The following is a 17,162-nucleotide window of genomic DNA, read 5'->3' as shown; positions in this document are numbered from 1 at the left end:
AGAGAGAGAGAGAGAGAGAGAGAGAGAGAGAGAGAGAGAGAGAGAGAGTGAAATTTGGTAAATTTGTACAATAATATTATTACACGCTGTTTCTTCCTATTTTCAGAGAACTTTTTATCGAGCCCTAATCTTATCTTCTTTAACGGGATATTTCTGATTTTTTGATGAATATTATTGAACTTTTTTATACTTTTTTTTAAAATAAGTGCAAATTTTATTTAAAACAATTAGATTGAGATTTAAGGGAGACTCAAGGAAATTTATATATAATTTCAATTAATCTATCTTTCATTGTTGCAAATGTACAAAAATGATAGCTACGTTTTGTGCAAAAATAGAATCTCATTCTTAAATTTTCACTTTGAAATTTCTGTTTTATTGAAATTATGTCACAAAAGTAGGTTAAATTTTGTTAAATTTCGTGCATATTTATTGTCAGCTGTGGCCCGCCGAAAAAGAAGGCGGAGCCATCTCCAAGGTTGTGACTCGGCCAAGCTCTTCCGAAATCTGAGATATTCCTGTATGATAAAGGCGCGGTGGCGCCTGAGCCCGTACGAGCTCGACTAAACGACTTTGCGAAGGTCGAACGCAATCGTGCAACGTTAGCGGCCATTGCGGGAAAGGTCGTTTACTCCTTCGAGTAAACAAAGCTCTCGAATCACTGCCACATAGCGGCAAATCTTCCGCGACTGACGCAGCTGCGCTATTTTTTTCGATACATGGAATATACAGTTGTTAACCTTCAAGGCTCCACCTGCAATGTGAGATTAACTTTAATCTCAATTTAACTATTGCTGTTTGCTATTGTTGTATCTTCTTCTAATTTTTAGATTTCTTAAAATTAGAAACAAGTAAACATTAATAGTTAAACTGAGATTAAAGTTAATCTCATTTTGGTGGACCAGGTATAAAATAGTTTAAAGATGTGCAAGTTGATAGATGAAGTATTCAGAATGCTTAAAAAATTTTTTAATTTTCTTAACTGCATTTTTTTACTAATATATTATGTTATAGTTAAGTTTATTAGTTATAAGTTGGTAGTATATTAGTAATACCTTTATAAAACAGAGAAATGGAAACGTAATGAACTTTAAAACTTCTAAGTATCTAGAACAATACTTTTTCTTCTCTTTTTCCAGAACAAAGTTTTAAAGAAAATTATACAAAGAATGCTGTGGCACCCCATCTACTTAAAGGTTAATTAGTATCAAAGGAACATATTTTTTGCTTTGAAACTTATAATCCTTATCTAATTAAGTGCATATATGTATATACTGAAAAAAAAATGTACCGTTAATACATTTTTTCATCTATTCATTGAACTTGACGTAGCTACGTTTTTCGGCTAATTCAAAGTTGCTCTCTTTCTTTTGGCAGAAATTTAAATGCTATCCTTCGTCGGACCGTCCTAATTTTCTTTGTCATTGTCGCCCACTTCGTCCTCACATCCGTACGAAGGATCTCACTTGGTTCGTTATACGTGAATTCGATCGATACGAGCTCTCGCCCTCCGTTGCTTGACGTCATCCTCTTTTTATTTCAATTTATTAAAATCGACGTTAAGGTCGCGCACGCGTTGCACCTTTGATAAACACCGGGGAGTAGGGTGGAAACTTGGAAAAAAAAATAACGCGATCGAATTTCGAAAGGTAAAGAGTTGCACATCCGGCGGAGGGGGAGGGAGAGGAAGAAGACATTCTAGCATGACCAGCATGAATGAAGAAGCGTGGCGATCGAGTCATCGCGTCATGTGAACTTTACCATGACTCTCACTTCATGCATACGATTCCCCTTCCTTTGTCCCACTCTCTCTCTCTCTCTTTCTCCCTCTGTTTTTTCTCTGTCTCACTTTTTCCTGGCGTGGACATTTTTTTTAAACTAGCGCACGTTGTTTACAATTTATGGCAAAAATACGTCATAGCTCAGTCACGATAATAACGCGACATGACGATAAGAAATCCTTTTGCCGTCAAATGATGAGGATCATTTGATCTTTTAATCCTTTTGAACAAACGTGAGAATATTTTTACGCATCAAAGGAGAAAAAATTCATTGTAAATACATATTTGGCACTCTCGTGGGTTGATTCGTAAACAAAAACCGTAGATAAGTAATCGGGAAATCGCGAATGCGTCATCTACATCGCATGAGTCAAATGCGCAGGCACTTTGTAAAAGACAAATTGAGATTAGCGATTCATTCCATAATGAAGTCAGCCGAGTATGGATAATTAAATTACTGACTATCACCGAGCTTTTCAAAATGAACAACTAGCTAAAGCTATTTTTGTGAAAGAAACGAAAAAAATTGCGTGCTTTACCTTGATTTTTATATTACTCATTATTTATTATTGTGCAAAGAAAAAATATATGAATAATAATAATAATGATGTAAGTTAACTTGCTTTTTTATATCTATATACGTATAAGTTCAATTGATAACATATCGCTCGCGGAAAGAACGACTTTGCTGAAGTATCTAAAATTTTAATTAGATATAGATTTGAAAATAATTATTTTGTTGTACCATCAAAATAATTAGGAAATCTCAAGTATATAATGAGCAAACAATTTTTAATATTTTAACAACTAAGTTTGAGCGTTCTCTTATATAATTATTTTAATGTGTGTGTGAATCAACAAAATTATTTTCAAATCTATATCTAGTTAAATTTTGAGACACTCAAGCAAAATTATTTTTTTCGTGCTGTGTTGATAGAGATAAAATGACACGAGAAAAAAATTAGCATTTTTGAGATAGTAAAAGGAGAGATCGATCCTAATAAATATTCTTGTGAAGAAGCGACATATTTGTCAATATATTGCTTATATAAAAAAGTGTTATAACTTTGATAAAGAATAAAATTTACATAATTTTATATTGGAGTGGGTTGTAGCTCGAATTTTGAAAACTTATATAACATAATTTTAAAGAATACAATTTTAATACAGTTTTAAAGAATATAATTGAAGGTATAACATGAAAAAGAAGATAAAATGAATATATGCATATTATATTCGTCGTTCTAATTAAAACGTTCCAATAAAAAAAATTTTTTTTAATACTCTACTGACTGTAACGATATTAAAAGTGCCTAATTTTGAGATGTATTACTTTTCTATGAACATAGCGATACGATTTTTATTTTTTTTAAATATCGTAATCTAATTTAGCTTTAATGACTAGATATTTGAGATAAATTTGCTAATAATTGGATTAAGTTTCATTATTATTATTAGCGCTGTTTCATATTTTATCGAATACGACGAATTGAACAAAAAGAGTCACAAGAGGAAATGGAGTTATAAATAACCTAACAAATGAGGTTTCTCGCATATTTAGGGCATGTGCTTATTCTTGTTTAAATTCGGATATGGCATACTCAACTTAACTCAATTGCTCGTAACTTTCATAAAAATGAACACATTGTAAAGAATTTTTTTTAATCGAAACGTCAGTCGTTAAAGAATAATACATAACGATATTAAAAATGTATATAATATTATAAAATGTAAAAATGTATATAGTATATTGTAAAAGGTAAAAATGTATATATTTTTATTAGATAGTAAAGAAGTTGTAAACAATGCAAAAATCATTGAAAACATAAAACTGGATATATCACACACCGAAGAATTCATTATTATACGTTATATATTATTGTTACGTAAAAACAAATGGATATGTCAGACTACGAAATATTACTTTCAACTATTTTGAGCGTTGCCATTTCTCGAATACCAATAGTCATGATGCATGAATAAATAATAGACAGGATGCACACGCCCCGAATATATTTGCAAATTTATGTACGTGTTTAAAGACATTTACAATCCCCTATGTACATACATAGATAGATATAGTTTCAGGAAGTAGTAAGAAAGAAGAGAAAAGATTTAATTTGTCTTTCTGCGCCGTTCACTTTTGTTCGTCTCGGCCTTGCTGTGGCATTGCCTCTTCATTGTGACGGAGGAGCTTGCCAGCTTGATACTTATAATCAATGACGACGTAATTGTGACGTCGCTAAGAACAATGTTAAAGCTATTGTCTCAAGCTAAATCTCAAGAATTATCGCGCGAATAAAATAGTTACGAAGGTTTCTAATAATCGTCCAAGAAAACTAACAAAAACTAGATTTTTTCACGTTGCTTGAAATTCTTAAATATTTTTGTTCTTCTAAAGAGACAAATATATATTCGGGCGTTAAAAAGAGAAAAAAATGAAGATTCCGAACGTAAAAAGTGAAGCAACACGAGCAGATTCTCACAGTAAAAATATTTTATATTTGTGTTGGAAATGATCCATTCAAGTCCTTATTAATTTGGCGTTGAACATATTATTTAAATAGTTTTTGTTAAATCAATTATCAGCATTTCTTAATGTCATAGTAACACTTTATGAATAAATGAACAAATAACAAAAAAAAATGTTTTTAATTCAAAGATGAACGAATAAAATGTTGATTTAACATATCATAAATATTAGTTTTACTGGAAAAAATGTTTCCGCGATTTGTTTATAAACTGTGTCAATATTACTTTTTTATGTTTAATTTTTAAATAATATTGTTAATATATATCTGTGTTATCTTCTATAATATGTTCTTGTATTGAATCTTGTATTAAATAAGCATATAAATTTGAATGGACCGTTCGAGACATGTGAATATTTCATACAAATGTTTCAAATTACAGAGAAATCTAAGAAGAATTAATTCCTAGGAATGTTCCTAAAATATAACTCTCGATTGTGAATTGAACGCGAAGCAAATAAAAAAAAAAATTAGAATGAGTAAGAATAAAGGAGAGGACATTGCAGAAAATGCTGGGCCAATTATTAATTAAATGTCATTTAATTTTCTCTCTTTACTTGCGCGGTGTCGTTTCTACCCATTTGACGTCACATCGACGTGGTACTGCAGCTGTCAAAATTTCACATGTCGCGTCCGTGTTGTCGGTCGGGTTCGACGAAGAGCGCAAAAGTGGGGTGAAAGCCCGATTAAGTTGGCTCGCGGGTCGAAAGTGGAGGGAGAAATTACTTTTTGATGGATTGTGCAAAACTGTCGGTGTTTACTCGCGTTTACTTGCGAGTACAAAAGCGTTGCACGATAATTTCGAGTAAACGAAGCAAATATCCTTTATATAATATTTACGATCTTTTTCGCGTGATATTTTAAGCATTTTTTTTTTTCGTATTATAACGCTTGTCAATTCTTTCCGTTAATAATCTTTCTTTCGAAATGTCGTTTGAATTTTATCCGAGGAAAGCGACTGAATTATTGAAATACAAATATTGAGTCCCAAGTAGCAAGGTGACGTTGTAATGACGTCTTATTAATGTCTTATTAATGTTCGTCATTAAGATGTTGTTAAGAACTAAGAAGTCACCTTGCAACTTTTGATTGAATCAGGCGGTTGATTATGTATCTTGGAACGAGGTGAAAGTGAGCGAATGTATTGGAATATTTATAATTTTATTGGTCACTAGAGTAAATTTACTTATTTTTATCATTTTCACTTCGTTCCAAGGTAAAAAAATCGATCCTCGGGGCTTATATTTTTGAATCTGAATCACGTACAAAAATCTGTAATATATGTAACGTATTTTTTAACGCGATATTTTTCGAAAAGAAGGCCCAGGTAAGATTTGATTCGGATTTCAATTTCTATGATAATTATACCCGAACTATTCGAAACTTTCGAATCTAAGAAGTTCAAGAATACTAATCACATATATTAACAATATTATAAAATTTTTCTCACTAATAGGCGGACAAATAGAAATCTTTATCGCGTATTAAAATTCACTTAACAATAATTGTTAATTAAAAATTACGTTTCAGTAATTCGATTCGAGTAAAATTCTATCGACGAGAGAGAGAAAGAGAGGGAGGCTGAAAACGGAATGCTTTGTCGCAGCTAACATAGTAACATCGTTCGGAGGCGAGCAAGTCATTCGAGAAGCGCGTGTTTGGCGATCGGAGTTTGCTCGGCGATGATGTTTGGCGTAGGAGATATCGTTTTCGTGGCGGCGCCACGGAATTACGCGAGCGCAAGGGGACGACGGGCGAGACTGGAATTAAACGTCGAGTAATCGCCGCATTAAAACTCGTTGTCGTGCCACCTGTCCCGGTCTTCTTCGTCGCGCATAGCGTAGGAGCGTGCATTGGAAACACCTTACGGAAAGGTTTGATCGGCGCGTCTGCTGGTACTAGAAAGCTCCGCACCGGGGCGTCGGCGTCGCGAGCGCGCGTGTGCCCTCTCCCTCCCCCTCACCCTTCCCCTCCCTTCTCCGTCGCCCCTTTCTTATCCGTTCGCTTTCCTCACATTATCGCCTCACTTCAGTGCCATCCGTTGACCGCCGCACCGCGGCGTTTCTGCAGCTGCTTTCCGATCCCGCAGACCCTCCCTTTTTACAAATTTCAGCTCTCTGTCCCTCACGTGCAATTTCGTGTGACGATTTCTTTTCGCGAGGTTAACATGATAGAATTACTCGGGAGAGATATTTCTCGCAATTAAAGGTGAGGACACGTCTTGTCACGATGTGTTGTTGTTTGTCACTTGTTAAAACTGAATTTTTTGGTGTTTCGACGAAGAGTTTAAAAATGATATTCTCCTGCTTGTATACACGTATATGTATTTTATATTACGCTCGTTGCAGTTGTCTGTATTAAGGAATAGTGAACTTTGACAGTTCTTCCTTGAAGCATTTTATTTATGAGAAACCACGGTCATAAGTCAAGTCTTTCAATATTCTGATTAAGTGAGCACGCGATTACGTATGATCACGATAGCTAAATTTTATGCTGCTTGAGGTTTATCAGAACCTAATAAAAAATTTTTATGCTTAATATCTGATGCAATTAATGCTAATGTTACTTAGAAAATATTTTTTGCTTTTCGCACGTTTTAAGTCGCGATGGTCTGTGAAATAATTTTACAATTTCGAAAGTTCATCACATCCCGAGATCAATTCTTTAATGCATCATTATATATTCATCTTAAGAAATTTGAAAGTTTTTTATTTAAAGATCTATATGTATTTGTCGTTACATAAATACTTTGCGAAAGGTTGAATATGGACAAACCAAAAAATTCTAATTATATCAATCAGAATTTCAGTTATCACTAGAATTTTAGTAGATTTAATCAAAAAATTCTGATTTGTCCATTTTCAATCAGAATTCCAATTAATCCAACCAAACATTTTTCTCAGTGTATATATAATCAGAAAATTGAATGCTTAAATGGTGGAATTCTACGAAAGCAAAGTTCTCTTTTTTCTCTGGGATTAAGTTACCCTTCGTTTTATTTTCTAAAGATACTAGGCGTGGCGAATTATGCATTTCAGTTTGGCGTACTTATAATTCACTCGGTTATTCGATATCGATAGAAAACTCGTCAGACATTCGAACATACATGCATATGCTTTCAACTACTATTTCGGTACGGTTCTATATGCTCGTTCTAATAACTTTTTCCCGATCGAGACGGTTGACCCAATTCTTAACCTCCTGCGACCCCTTATAACCGATAGGGAAGAGGTACCATTTGATTCAAATAAAGATACTCTTTATTCGAAAACCGCTTTAAGCAGTTGAATTTTAATGAGATTAAATTTTATAGTCTGATCGCGCCCTTTTCGCAAATCTTCCTTCATTTTTATTAACTAAAAGCAACAGTGGGCTAAACGACATTTTGTAATATAAATGGAAGATAAGTATATTTTTCCCATTATTTTAACTTTAGAGTTTATCTTCTCCGTTTTTGTATGTTAGTCCCTTGTTGCAGCGAACCGTTAGTTCTATTTACAAATAGTTGAGCGTCACGTTTATTATAATATACAGGCCAATCTTTAATATTATATGTGTATATGTTTCAATAATAAAAATTTTGAACTACAATATAGGGATATAAATGTAATGTTTCGTAATTTAAAAATCCATATATGAATTTAAACAAAGCTAGATTTCAAATTAATCATCAATTAGTCATCACTTCTAGAATTGAGGTCAAACTCTCTGGGGCACTCTTCATTAAAAATATATGGAAAATATATATAGATACGTGGCATTGTATGTGTTTGAATTTTGCGAAATTAATTTGTAGAAAAAAATGTTATGCTTCTAATCGCTATAAATTCACAGTTTTAATCTTTTCATAAACTGTGCTGGAAGGATAAACACACACACATCGAGCTCTTTAAATACCATGTCTCTATACCTAATTAAAATCTGAATCTGATCATAATGAGAGAATTTGTGTCACATTTAAGTATATTCTCATTTCCTTTTCAATTAGAGAACAAAGCTAATAATACAGCAGATCGATGACCCAGCTAACAATTTAATGTCTTAATCTCATTGAAGACAGAAAGCTGTCATCTGGAGAAATTTATAGAACTGTTTGTCCGTATGTAAAAAAATTTGATTTATATTTTGAATTGCATTTCGTTGACTTTTTGAATCTTTCGTTGATTTGAAAAAAGTGACACAGATCCTCGCATTTTTAGACCACGTATTCATAACCGGTGATATACCAATGACATATATTCTCGTATAAAATATCTTCTATAATCTATAAAAGCGCAAAATTCATCTTTACATAGAATAATCTCCAAATAGCTCGCGCGGCCGAGAAGCTGAGAACCGTGTCGAGAGTGTGTCAAAAAGTGGACTTGTCCCGCTTTTTTTTTTACGATTCGCGGCATCAATTGAATTCAATTGGAGCCAATCGCTCTCGTTGGAGAGCGTTCCGAAATCACCGGCGCTCTCGGTTGCGCGCCGCATACGAAATCGTGGGAAGCGATGATCGACGATGAAATTTTCGCCGAAGAAATTCTCTCGTCGAAGGAGTGAAGGCGTCCTGCGAGAGCGGGAGAAAGCGCGGTAGTCCCCGGGGCAGCTCGGGGTGTATATCCGTGTATACCAGCCGAGCGCGTAGCTCTGCTGGCGACGGCGAGCGGTTGAAGTTCCGTGTATCCACGATCGGCGCTGGATGCGCCGCCGCCGTCGCCACCGCCGTTGCGGAGTGCGGTAAGCGGTAAAGCGGTTGTGGCAAGGCAACCGCCGTCGCCGTTCACCGCGTACGCCGTCGCTTACGCGTCCGCCCAAAAGCCCAGCACACTGCACAGTGCGCACAGCGCGCCTCTGGGTTGTCTCTCTTGGTCGGCCGTTCGCCATCATGAAAACATTCGCCCGTCGTTATCGTTGTTTCGCCTCCGTCCTTGCGGACTAGCGCGGATTGGAGGTAATATCGAGCGTCGGAGAAGTCTGGACGATCCGCGCGCGCGAGCGAACCACGGCCACGTTCATAGCGCGGATTCCACCACGGCTCGTCCGTCGTCGTCGCCGCCGCCGCCGCCGTCGCCGCCGCCGTCACCACCACCGTCACCACCACCACCACCACGCACGGGAAGCACGGGAACGCGAAGCGAAGGCTGCCCTGTAAGCCCCGTTTCGTTGGTGATTTCGCGTGCTGCGCGAAGTGCGCCGCGGGAGGATTATAAAACGAGGAAGAGAGAGAGAGCCATCGCGACGTGGGAAAGAGACAGGCGATTCTCTCCCGACAGTCCTATTGTGAGCGGGGTGTCCGCGGATCGCGATAAGAGGATACGGCTGCCGCCACTTAAATGCCTCGCACAAATTCCTACTCCATGTTGTGCATCGGTTGCGACACGGCTGCGTGTTGGAAAGTGAGTAATATCGTAACGCTGCGCGCGATTCACGCCTTCCCGTCCCGTCGTCTCCGTTGACGACCTCTCTCTCTCAGGCTGCGGACTGCCCGAGAGCCCCTGGCTGCCTAAGCTGCCTTATCGAAAGCTGCGGAACAAAAGGGAAGGAAAACGAAATATCAGATCGCCAAGATGACGTAGTAAAAATTCCTAGGAATTGTGCTTCCCCTCTTCCTCTCGCCCTCTCGCTCGCTCCCACCAGAGCTCTCGCCTTCTCGCTCTCTGTCGCGCTCACGTTTTGGCCTCGCGGTCGGAGCATCGGATCTCCTTTTTCTTCCACATTGTTGTCTCCTTTTGTTGAAATTTCGGTTATTATCGAGTGCCTCGGCGTGTTCACAGATCCCAAGGGCATGCCTCATTGAAGATATTTATGTTCTGACCTTGCATGACGCAGGAAGCAGGAGAAATTGTGAGAGGTCCCATTTTCTTGCCAAGTACACATTGTATCTGAAATTTTCGAAAATTTGCCTGCTTTTCTTCTCTTAAAGCTTTTATAGCTGTGATTTTGGTGTTAGATTCCTTTCAGTCAATTGTGTTGTCTTCGCGTTTATTTCTTTGTCATAAAAAGGATCGACATAATGTAATATATTTTGTGAGTTAATTGTTGTGACACTATAAAAGTTTAATATTTACAAAGTACGGTATTCTTCGATTGTGATTTGGCTTTGTCATTCTTGTTTATGATGCGTTTTAATTTTTAAGGTACTTTACATTCTCTCAATACATACTGTTGTTGATATACTTGTATAAAAAATAATCATTTGCTGTACATGTATAAAAAATAATTATTTCAGACATTTAAATATAAGAATTAAATTGATGAGATGATAATGTTATATTTGCATCTATTCACAAGTTTTGCAGTTTAAAACTTTGTAGTATAAGATCTTGATTGGCATTTTATTTTATTCTTTGCTTAATTGCATGATTTACTTTTAAACAGGTGAGTACATGGTGACACACGGTTGCAGAGGAGCAATTGGGAAGAGAGCCGCAGCAAAGGACTACACCTAGTTATCCTACACCAAGCTGACTGCAACTTTCCACTGTTTCTCAAGGCAGTGATCGCAACTAGGATATAAACAGAAGTTTCCTTGATTTACGAAGAGTGTACACTAATAAAAGACGAGAGTTATGGAACGAGAGTCTAATCCTATGCAAGCTCTGTGTCGCAGTGGCTGTGGATTTTATGGCTCGCCAGCTACTGATGGCCTTTGTTCCCTTTGCTATAAGGAAAATCTAAAAAAGAAGCAGCAACCACCAGTGTCAGCTGCCACCGTACCAACCTCACAGACTGTCTCCAGCAACGCTGGCACGTTGCAAAGCAGTTTTGGTAGCCCAGCAGCTACAGGAACGACAGCCCAACCTACCATTCCTACTATACCTCAGTCAACGTCGGATCTACCCAGTCCCAAAGAAGTGAGTATTGCCATCTCTTTTTCATAGCTGCTCTGCACAAACGTAACGCCTTTGTTCTTTCCATTAATTTGCAGAAAATAGCGCTTATAAGCAGCCTGAACCCACAAGGTCGTATACATCAAATTGTTTTTAGTCTGTAAAACATAATAAAACTTTCAAAACAGCCAAAGGAAAGAATATAAGAAATTGTTCGAGACATTAAACTGCAGCATATATTTATAGCTTCTTTCGCATTGTTTTAATGAAAGTTTATCTTATAGAAATTCATGGACTGTAGATAAGAGAGAAATTATATAATTATATTATCTATATATATATATAAATATATTATCTGTATTTTTAAGAGGGAGTGATGCAACATACCTAATTGAAACATTTAAATTCTGATAATGATTATGATGAAAATTTATTGAACAATCTGTTTTATTTGTTATATTTATTACTTTTCTAAATGATGTAGACAAATTTATACCTAATCAACTATTAATTAATATAAGGATTTATATGTTTCTGTAATATAATAATGCATTCTTTCCATTAAATTTAAAATAGGATACCATAAAAGATATCAAGAATATAAAGGAAACTTTTAAAAAATAACTATAATAATAAATAATTATTTTCATTATTCTTATATGGTATGTGTTACTTCTGTCAAACAGGTAAACAGAGAAGATCAGGAAAGTGAAGTAGGTGTAAGCAGTGCAGTAGCTGAAGGTTCATCGGCGAGTAGTGGCGATGTAGATGACTCCTTTGATGGCAAAGAGACTGATAAAGAATCTAAGAAGAAGAAAAATCGTTGTGCTGTATGTCGTAAAAAAGTTGGTTTGACTGGTAAGTGCGATGCAATGTGATTAGTTAGTGATGTTGCGTAAAGTTATTTTGACAATGATAAATTTGCAGGATTTGAGTGCCGTTGTGGAGGACTATTCTGCGCCGTGCATCGATACAGTGACAAGCACGATTGCAAATTCGATTACAAAGAAATGGGCGCTCAAGAAATTCGGCGCAACAATCCAGTTGTTGTTGGTGAAAAAGTGCAAAAAATTTGAACTATTTAGTGTGTAGTCGTTGGGAAAATGGTTATTATAACTATATAAACAAACAGAATATAAAAAAAATACGCAGAAAACGAGATAAATTATCTGGCAGCTGATTCGCACGTCGAGGGGTGAAACGAGCGAGCGTGTAAGATCGTGAGCGAGCGAGAGAATGAATGAGTGAGCGCGCAAGAGCGACAGTAAAATTGTTTTGCAGCTGAATGTCGAAGTAAAGTAGAAAAATGAAGAAAAGAAACGAATATCAGACAGAACAAATAAACGAAAGATTGCAAATTAGAATGTGTGCGCGTGAATGATTGATTCGTAATTGGATGCCAGTGCCATGTAAGTTTCAGATTGTCATCTAGCGAGAGAATTTTAATTGAGAATATACCTGGTTACTAACTGCTGCCAGTTTACTACTATTATTATCTATTATTATCTTCATGATTATTACGGTTTATGATTATTCTATATTATGTTTATTAATTTACTTAAATGGAAAATTCTGCGAAAATATGAAGCTCGTTTTACGTAAAGGCAGAACTCTTGGTGCGGTCAGTCGATCCAGGATGTCTTCTTAGGAGTTTTGGTTTGTTCGAGAAATTTTATACATTACTGTTTCGTTTATATATATCAAAAAGTAAAAAATAGGGAATGTTGCTTAGGTAATGGCTGACGTTGATGGGTGATCACAATCTTAGGTTAATAATTAGTCTAATAATTATTAAGTATATTAGTCTATTGATTCATAAATAATGCAATGAAGTATAAGTAGTACTGTGTGTTTATGTCCAATTTCACGTGAATATAACCAGCAATTATTACTCATTAAATATGTTTCAACCTATATTGCAAATAATTATTTACACTACGGCCGCCAATCTGGGATTTGTAAATTAAACCCCTCTTTAACGTATTTCTTCGATTTCTCTTAGAACATAAATGAATTGTTAATGGTTGAAGTCGATTAGTTTATATTCGTTTTCTTTATTTTTGCTTGTTTTACGAGTTTTGTAGGGTAGCTGCGCGAGGTATTCCGGTGCTGCACAGCAGCGCATAATGTAAGAATAAATGATTAATAAAATGTCTAGAGAGGCCGGGCATTATATGAACGACGAAAGAAGAGAACTATTAAAGTTTGTAAAGTGTGAACGTATACTAAAACCGTGCGCGAAGGATATTACACTGATAAATTTTATAATTCACGTACATATTTCTATTTTTCTTCTCCGCGTTTAATACTCGTGCCGAATTTTACTTTTCATTTTTCGCCCGTAAATATTTATACATGTTTGTAAAGTTATAGCATACACGAAGAAGTGCTATAGCTATCCAGCTTTATCATATTCCTGTAAAACAAGATGAGTGAAGACGATAAAACTGCGCAAACTACGCCTCACGTATAGGTCAATTCTTTAAGAGCTTCATGAGTTGAGTTTGGATCTTTAACGAAAAGAATATTTTTAAAAAAACACACTGTGCGACTTTGCAATTTCACGTAAAACAAAGTAGCAATGTTTTCTTCTATTTTTTTCTTTGTGTTATTTTGGGACAAAGCGCTTAATCTAAATTGTGCTGCCGTGCTTTTATTTTTTGTTTTGTAATTAGTGGACTTGTATAAATATTATCCGCCTAAAAAAAATTGTTTTTGCGTCGCATCGAAAAATGTACATCAAATATCTTATTTTCGATAAATATATGAAGCGTTCTGTTAAATGTGTAATCGTAAGGTCTATCAAGTTTTTTATGTGTTTTTCTTTCTTCAGCTTCGAGTAAGCGAATGCTCTGCATTAGTTATCCCGTATTAAGTTACCAAATATACTTCACGTGTCGCCGCCGAAAGTACTCCAGCCGCGAACGATTTTCTCCTCGGACACGTCAGCGTCGCAGCTGAAAGTTTCCAGAAAATTTTTGCGACTTAACGATACCTAGAAATTAAGGCAATCTAAAAAGATTACACTTTCGGTATAATCATCAATGGATAATTTGGGCACGATTTCTTCGCGATCTTTACGGGACGACTTATATGCGCCGATTTCACATAGACAATATATACATATATATACATACATATATATATATATATATATACATATATTTTATCTTGTATCAAGATATTATTGTTGTCAATGAATCTGTTCTTTTTTCCTTTTTGGCGCACCTTTTTAAGAACGCTGATGAGAGAAATCAGAATCGTGTATAGAAAAAAAATGCACACCACGTTAACACATATACACATTTACATTTACACGTACACATTACATACATACATTACATACACATTACATACATACATTACATACACAGACACCGATTATCAGTAATATCGACGGAATGGTTGCCTTCAGGCCTTCATCCTATTTTAGGCATAGCATATTTTTCTAACGTGTATCGCAATATCGGAATAATCTTGCCTAGCGAGAGCGATAGAATGATCGAGAGGAAGAGAAAGAGGAAGAGAGTGATTGAAGGAATGCGTATGTGAAGAGTAGAGATACCTGGGAAAATGAGGCAGAGGAATGCGTGCAAAAACATAAATGATTTATAGGAGAGGCGAGAGAAAGAGAGAGATTGAGAGAAAAAAAAGAGAGCGAGAGAGAGGAAAAAAAAGTTTATCAGCGATGATCGTACTTGGCTGACTATATAAGGACGTAACACGATGCTTGTAATTATTACGATTGATATTAGTACGTTTAAGCTATTAAAAAAGTAACATCAACTTTAATATATATTATATGATTACAATTACCATCCTCTTTGAAATGCTTTAGACATTTAGGTTTCATGTACGTAAAGAAAGTTAGTGTGCTACGCTTTTTCCCTCTTTCCCTCCTTATTCCTCAACCACGTCTCATCCTCTTTCTTCCCAGGCCTTTACAGGCCCTTTTGACAGTTCTTGAAACGTTTATAATTATAGCAGACTATATATTTATGTATATTTAAAAACAAAATATATATAAATGCATCGCCCCTAAACGAAAGCCGGAAATCGTTTTTTGTGTGTGACTACTTTATATAGGGTCCTTTAATTAGCACCTCATCGAATTATATTGTAGCCGTAATGTACAAAGAAAAAAAAAGAGAAAAGAGATGAGGTAACGTCTCCCGAGAGAGAGAACGTATTTGAACGAGGTGCGATCTTATTTTCTCTGTAATGAAAATTTTTGCTGCAATAAACGGTTTATCTTTTATCACGTTGGATACTCGATGCCATCTTGACCGAAATTTGTATTGTTATGCGTATAACGATGCCTTTAAAAAATTTAATAATAAACGTGAGTTGCATTGTTTTTTTATGTTTTTTATACATTCTGTGTGTAATACAACATCCTGACTTTAGCAATTTTATTATATGATACATTATTAAAAAGTTGCTATTAATACGTCAGTTTATCGAAAAATACAATACAAAAAAATAATACATAGAAGTATATTTCTGAAATAAATATTTTATAATTATTTAAAGAAAAGTGCCGTGATGAGAAGGAAATAAGATATGGAAAGGAGCAAACGCGATTTCCACATCAATAAAAATGTTGCGGGAAATTAGATATTCGAAGAAAATGAATATTTTTATCTTTTTTTTTTGGTTAGAACTTGTTCTACATGTAAAACTGCATAAAATCGACTCTCATAAACGCCTTTTTGATTGTATTTACAATTATTGTATGAAAATCACCTACGGTGAATGGAAAGAATTTAAAATAAAGTAGATAAGGCATTATGTGATAATGATTGTATATTTCAATGGACAAAATGTGAGGATGAATAGGCTTTTAAGCTTTAATAAATGTAAATACGTTTATTTTTTTTAATCATAAAATTCGCATGAAGCATTCTCTTTCAGAAATCAAGATATTTTAATGATTTACCTAATGATATAACGTAGTGTAACTTAATATTTGTAAGCATTCAGCGTAGTCCGCCATTTTATTTTACAAGCTTAGCATCGCGATTGATCGAAGCATCGTATTTCCATCATGCAAATCAGATCATTTCATGATCTTAAAAGCATATCCAAAAGACATGACCGATTGAAAACGCAGTAATATGAAATGTTTAGCAGTGTTCAGCAAGCCAATCATATTAAAGAATTTTACAACAATTGCAAAGCTGTTTTTCCGTAACCATTACATACATAATTGGCATTATACCCATTGGGTCTGTTTTTTATTCCTACAATTAGAACTTTTTCTCACTTTTTTCACACAAGAACAAATCTATTATTCCATTTCCGAGAGCTTCTTGAATTTATATTGTACGACAATGTAGGTAATATACTAATTAACATATATTACAGTATTGCATGCGCGATATTTTTTCCAAAAATAAAGATGTGAGGAAATAATCAAGCCAAATAAAAAATAATTATATGTTAATATTTATCCAGCAATAAAAACGCTTAAAAGGATGTTTACATAAGAAACAAATTTATTTCAAGATTCCAAAAGACAATCGAATAAAAACGTAGAATTATGCCCACATTAAGTTAAAGGGTGACATGACATTTGAGAGCATCCGGGTGATGTTTCTAAACGCAGTCCATGATGTAAGAATATCAGATGTTCCGTTGCTCATAATGGCGATAGCAATATTGGAAACAACCAATCCAATTTTTGTCCAAATTGATTTTCTTGCGTATAATAGCGCTGGCATATTAGAATAACCAACCAAAATTTGCCTAAATTTATGCTGCTACTGCGCAACCACTGGAATGAAATACCTAATATTCTTACATCATATATTATCTTCTGTACACTAAACGCGAAAACGCTTGCTACGCGGCAAAATGTGATGCGGTAGCCAATAAGCTTACAGCTCCTAATGTTCATTGATTGCCGTGTCTTGTTTTGTCGCGTGGCAAACGTTCCGTGTCCAATATGTGGAGACACATTCACACTTTTATATACACACACACACACACACTTTCAGTTATACTTCATGCTGCATACTCATGTAAACGTACTA

General features: G+C 35.3%; 1 protein-coding gene across 6 annotated transcripts in view; it reads left to right on the top strand.

The window, feature by feature from the left end:
• The window catches only part of LOC108755421 (AN1-type zinc finger protein 5), a 25,423-nt gene extending 11,767 nt beyond the window's left edge, over positions 1 to 13,656 (top strand). For 2 of the 6 annotated variants that reach the window (XM_018498398.1, XM_018498402.1), the window contains exons 2-4: positions 10,676 to 11,151; positions 11,814 to 11,985; positions 12,055 to 13,656. In XM_018498398.1, coding sequence (XP_018353900.1) covers positions 10,867 to 11,151; positions 11,814 to 11,985; positions 12,055 to 12,203 — 606 coding nt within the window. In that variant the 5' untranslated portion in view covers positions 10,676 to 10,866 and the 3' untranslated portion in view covers positions 12,204 to 13,656. Of the gene's footprint in view, positions 1 to 6,500; positions 6,521 to 8,018; positions 9,694 to 10,073; positions 10,149 to 10,675; positions 11,152 to 11,813; positions 11,986 to 12,054 lie in introns of those variants that run through there. The other 4 variants (XM_018498403.1, XM_018498399.1, XM_018498400.1 and 1 more) reach the window with 4 other exon arrangements.
• Positions 13,657 to 17,162: the final 3,506 nt, after the last annotated feature.

Source organism: Trachymyrmex septentrionalis, unplaced genomic scaffold, assembly GCF_001594115.1.
Source record: "Trachymyrmex septentrionalis isolate Tsep2-gDNA-1 unplaced genomic scaffold, Tsep1.0 scaffold87, whole genome shotgun sequence".
Classification (NCBI taxonomy): domain Eukaryota; kingdom Metazoa; phylum Arthropoda; class Insecta; order Hymenoptera; family Formicidae; genus Trachymyrmex; species Trachymyrmex septentrionalis.
This window is presented reverse-complemented; position numbering and strand designations above follow the sequence as displayed.